This window comes from Dipodomys merriami, unplaced genomic scaffold (genome assembly GCF_024711535.1).
Source record: "Dipodomys merriami isolate MVZ:Mamm:240054 unplaced genomic scaffold, mDipMer1.0.p SCAF_5, whole genome shotgun sequence".
In the NCBI taxonomy this organism is placed as follows: Eukaryota; Metazoa; Chordata; class Mammalia; order Rodentia; family Heteromyidae; genus Dipodomys; species Dipodomys merriami.
Genome location: NW_027206068.1, coordinates 21,668,254 through 21,674,253, shown reverse-complemented (window position 1 = coordinate 21,674,253; position 6,000 = coordinate 21,668,254). Strand labels below are relative to the sequence as shown.

At 36.1% G+C, this 6,000-nt stretch overlaps 1 protein-coding gene across 1 annotated transcript in view; it reads left to right on the top strand.

Annotated features, from left to right (window-relative positions):
• Scin (scinderin) overlaps positions 1-6,000 on the top strand; it is an 82,578-nt gene that overhangs the window by 9,500 nt on the left and 67,078 nt on the right. Inside the window, exon 3 of the mRNA XM_069996175.1 lies at positions 3,225-3,386. Coding sequence (XP_069852276.1) covers positions 3,225-3,386 — 162 coding nt within the window. The remainder of the gene's footprint in view (positions 1-3,224; positions 3,387-6,000) is intronic.

Genomic DNA, 6,000 nt, shown 5'->3' with positions numbered 1-6,000 from the left:
GCAGCCTCCTCTCACAGGTGGTGTGTGAATTAGGAATGAAATAGGATAACTAATTATTGACACAGTGCATGATCAGTAAAGATTTATGACATTCACTTTGTTGGTTGTTCACAGGGCCTTTAAAATCAAAATTTGACACACGTTCAAAAGTAAATGGGATAAAAAGTAATTTCACCATTACTAGACAATGATCCTGTAATTACTGACATCAAAACCACCACAAATAAGCATTTTTATATACTTTTTCAAATGGATGTTACATTTAGCAACAAGAAAATCAGTTGTCTATCTTATCGTTAGTGACACTGTACTCATATGAATGTGAGCAGTTGTAACAGTACTCCATAGGAAATGTGGACACAGTGGTAACGGACAACTCAGAACAGCCAAGGTGATCTTATCACACTGAGTTCTATCCCTGGAATATGGGAATCACTTCCTATATTACCTCCATCCATATAAATATACATGTGATCAGTTGCTATGAAGATAAATAAAGCCCACCTTAAGGAGGTAACTAACTTACCAAAGTGGTGGTGCCTAGATTCTGACCCCCTAATGCTAGGGTGATCATCATTATACTCTGATGGTCTCAACATAGATAAATGAGTCAGGGGTCCAGAACATTTTTATTTATTTATTTTCATGGTATAGGGATCTGACATAAGGAATTTTGCATGATAGTCAAACATTCAACCACTGAGCAATGTCTCCATTCCCTAAATTAAGCTACATTCTTAGTCCCCAATCCCAGTTTTACTTTATAAAACAGTCTGTTTGGAACAGAGAAAATTTGGCAAACCTGTTACTATCAATCCTCAAAAATCACATTAAAATGCCATATTTCATGTGCAGGTTCAGTTAGGAAAGGTTGAGTGTCCCCTGTCTCCTTTGATCAACTTGTGTTATTTCCCTCTGATCACATTTGGGAGGCAGGGAGGGGGTTAGAGACACTACTTACCGTTGCTCCTTATGTTTAATTTCAGGCTGACATACTTTTCTCCAGGCTCAACAATTTCCTGCCCTGAGCCATGATTATAGATAGCAGCCATCTGTCAGCTGGCAAACCTATATTTATAGTGCCACTGGTGTAGAGGGCCGTCCACTTTACTTTGACTCTGCCTTGTGAAGGCAGAAAAATTCTAGTGTTAGTTCAAATAGTATTCACGGAAGAATTACTTGATGTCTGTTACACATGTATATGCCATAGTTTTTGTTTAGTGTATTTATGGCATTAAATATTAGACAAGTTTATTTTTAATAATAGTGTTAAAATTGCAACAATAAGAGTTACAAGACTCTATGTTGGAAATGAACTTCACAACTTTGGAGGAGAGTGGGGGGTGGGGAGGGAAGAGATAGTAGGAGAAAAACAAAGGAGGGGGATAACAATGCTCGACAAGAAATTTACTTATTACCTTAGTCATGTAACTGTAACCCCTCTGTACAGCATCTTTATAAAAAAACATAAAAAACTAATGTTTTTTAATGAGGTTAGCCATATATATGTATATATATACATATATATACACACACTTAATCTGAGTGTATGCTTTATAACTTAGTTCAGATCACTGAATCACTGACTATATTAAAATAACTAGATCACAATATATTTCTACTTATGTAAAAAGATGAATGAACTTGGTAGGCTGGGACATCTTAGCAATATACATAAATAAAAGAAATAGTTGTAAATAGTACTATGTAAAAATTTATTTTTTGTATAATATTTAGATTATCCTATAGAGAAATATAGACTGAGAAAAATATATGTATTTATATATGACTTAATGTTATAGTTATCATGAATCAAAATTTAACCTATTCTCATAAATCCTTTCTATTTATAAAATCTTTTCCTGGAGAATAGTAGACATTTAAAGTTAATGTGCATTTAAAGAATATGCTAATAATTACATATATCTCAAGGCTGTATATATAGATGACAATATAGCTAATCTACCTTCATATTACTGTAGGAGTACTATTACTGTGGGAATAATAGTAAGAAAATAATAAGGAAGATAGTAATAGTAAGACAGTAGTAAAGAGTTTGATCTAACAATGTCAGAGTTTTGTTTATACTATCAATTATGCATATAATCTCACAACAATTGTGGAAACACAGATAAGGTTCCCAATAACAAATCAGAAAAAAATGAAAAAAATAGATGATTTGAAACAATATAATTAGATGTATCTGACACAGTTAATACTTTTTCTTCATCATCTTCCAAATTTGGTGCTCTTCTGTTTAGTTTTTGTTAGTTATATACAGTGAAGATACTTCCTCTTTTCTAACTTAAGGAAAAATACATAGAGCATATTTTCTCAGCTCTGCTTACTGGAAAATGTTTGATATTTTTAATGTAGAAGTGAGGACCCTACTTAGGACCAATCATCCCTGACAATCTTTGTCCCCTTCCCTGTCAGTACTGTAACGTTGGAGACCTGTTCTCTGATGCTCTTTGTGCTTGTTACCTCTGTCTGTCTCCTTGTCTGAAACCTTTCCTTCTCTATGATGAATGCTGGGGAGTTATTATTCTCCCAAAGGGCAACTTATTGCTTTCTCTTGTTTGTTTCTGCATCAGGCTCTTCTACACTGAAGCTTTTTAGTAAATATTTCCAATTTGAAATTGTTATTAAAGTAGAAAGAAGAAAGAGAACAAACAAACCCGTTGATTTGCTGAGGAACTCTCTCCATATGTAACTTAATTTTTTAAAATTTACCTCTAGTTGGGGCTGGGAAGGTTGCTCAGTGGTAGAGCACTTGCCTTGCATGCATGAGGCCCTGGGTTCGATTTCTCAGCACCACATAAGCAGAAAAAAAAAAAAAACTGGAAGTGGTGCTGTGACTCAAGTGGTAGAGCGCTAGCCTTGAGCTGAAGAGCTGAGGGACAGCGCCCAGGCCCAGAGTTCAGGCCCCACCACCAGACACCCACCCCCCACCAAAAAAAATTTACCTCTAGTTGTATGGAGGGTTTCAATGAGACATGTCAATTTATGAGCACAATGCATCTTGATCAATGTCACTTCTCCCATTGTTCTCCTCCCCCTCTCCAGCCCCTTCATTTTCACATATCTACACTGAATATTAATGAGTACATCCACACGTCTAGCATAAACACTTGTGATATTATGCTTTGCTGTTTCTACTTTGCAACTTCATCAGTTTTTTTTCTTTCTGTTTGTTTTGGGTTGTGCTTCTTCTCACTGGTCAGGCTGGAGGCGTGGCATCTGGATTCAACCATGTTCTCACCAATGACCTTTCAACTAAGAGGCTCCTACATGTGAAGGGACGGAGAGTGGTCAGGGCCACGGAAGTTCCTCTCAGCTGGGACAGTTTTAACAAGGGTGACTGCTTCATCATAGACCTTGGCACCGTAAGTTCTGTAGACACACACAGCCATGTTTTCATATTGGGTCAAATGCACATTGATATGTCATTGGTGATAATCACAATTTCTCCATGTTTTGAAAGAGGTTTTGGCAAGTATTTAAATGACACATTAAAGCGAGACTTCAAAGTTTCCATGTTCTCTGGTAAGTTGAATAGAATAGTGATTTAGGTCTTCCTACCATAGAACAGAAATTGAATAATTCTTAGCATATTTCCCCTTCACTCTGCACAGAACTTCCGCTAGTTGTTTTGGTTTGTTTTTGTCTATAATTGTGTGTGAGAAAATGTGGCTTCCATGGATTCCATCAATAATCAAAGGTTTTAGAATTTAAAATGGGCATAGGATGAATCTAAACCGTTGGCTGAAAATTTTTGGAGGAATATTTTTAACATATACACACAAAAGGCAGGTGCGTGTGTTTGTGTGTATGTATGGGTACCCACTATTTCATAGTTTTCAATTAACTTAGGGTTATTAGGAAAAAAACCCACAAGTATGTATATCAAGTATCATCTTAATGGCATGGGCAATGGTATACTGTATTGACTTAAATTTTCTTGCAGGAAGACTGACCCCTCTGATATCAGATACAATTCTCAACTATTATCTTCATGACAAAGAAGTATTGTAGGTCTTGTATTAGACCCCAGTAGGAAATTTTAAATGTTGTCTTCAAAACATGTAGAAATGAAGGGAATTTCCTACCACTGAAAAAATCATGTGGCAAGGAAAGAAAGCTTGTTTGGCTTCCACTTACCCTCCCATGATCCTCATTCATATCATATCTTTGCATCAACACTCTACTAGTCATTTCTTACATTTGTGAGCCAAGAATTATACGGAGACTTGACCCGACCTGCCTTGTTTCAGTTAGCATGAGATATAGGAGGGCTTGATCTTGCTCAACATTGCATAGAGAATAAGTAGTGAAATAGGAAATATACTCTAGACATATCTGATTCTGATTCTCCTCTAAGCTTTTTTTTTGTTTTAATTTTTAAATTAAAATTTTATTATATTTCTTTGGGCAGTATTTTGGGATAAAGCTGTGGAAAGAGCCAAAGGGATCTATTCTATAGAAGAGGAAGGACAGAGTACAGATTCTGAAAATGGAGATATACAGTCAGTTCTATTAATTAATATTAACCAATATTAATTTGACAACTGCATAACTCCAAGTTATAAGATCCATCAGTTTCTCTAAGTTAGAGTATATATGTGTTGTGTTACCACTAATATAGTCTAACTTTTGGATCACATCAAGTTATATGTGCAATTGAGATCATAATAACATGAATGCTCAAGACAATACACATCAGCTCAGAATGTTTTTGTCTTGAATCTTACAGTAAATTTCACGAGAAAGTCTCTTTCCACTTTAAAAACTTTTCTATCAGGATTTGAATCCTGATTTTCAGATTTAGGCACAAAACAGCTACTATCCCACCCTGTCATTACCTCACATCAAAAATAGATATTTAATGCCAATTAATACCCTGCAGTATAGCCACATGGTTCTAAAACACCATTGAAGCTCTCTCACAGAGCCCGTGTACAATAGTGTTTATAACAACTTTTATTTTTTTAACACTTCCATTTTAAAGCCCTGTCTAATTTATAGTGTCTTTACATATAAAATGACTTTCTTTTTTCAATATAAAACAAAGTTTTTATCTATAAAGGTAGGTATCTGATTGATAGATCCCTAGAGCCACTTTCCAATGATGACTTTCCAATGATAAGATAACTCATCATTGTCGTTACTTTCAAGGCTTTCTTTTTTTGAAATCTTTTTCTGTATAATGTAATTGCAATGCAAATGCGGTAATCTGTATAGTTACTATGAATAACTTGCAATCCTGCTTCCTGATTATGAACTCTTTGACAGGTGGTAGATCATTAACCTCTGTATTCTTGGCTTCCTCATTCTTTGACATCTTGATCCTGGTTTCTGATGCCACCTCTAGCCTAAGCTCACTGTGATTGGCACTCATTACACCCATGATCACATCTGGGAAATGACAGTTGTCATTCCTGTTTGAAAATGGAACAAAAGTCTTTGCAGGTGTGTGCAGGTGACTCATGTGGACAGCTGTGGAATGAACTGCTTGCTGTGGGAGGATCTGGGTTGTTCCATTCCTAGGTCACCGTCTTTTCATTGCCTAAAGCTGAACTGGTCTGTATGAGATAGAATGAAGTAGCAGATGTCTTGTGTTACCTTTTCAGAAACCAGCTGAATTCAGAATTCATGAGGCTGAATTTGGATGAGATTCTACTGAAAGTAGTAGTTTTAATTATCTTTAATAAGGCAAGTTTTCTTTTGCTCACAGACTTGGAATGATTTTGTTGCAAAGGCCCTTGTGTTTAGGAATCTCTAATAGTATGGATGTTTCTTACATCTATAAAGGGATACTGTGGTGATTGTGTTAGTATTGTAGTAACTGTGTGTGTGTGTGTGTGTGTGTGTGTGTGTGTGTGTGTGTGTGTTTATGTGTGTTGCTGGTCCTGGGGCTTGAACTCAGGGCCTGGGCACTGTCCCTGAGCTTTTGTACTCAAGACTAGCACTCTACCACTTGAGCCATAGTTCCACTTCCGG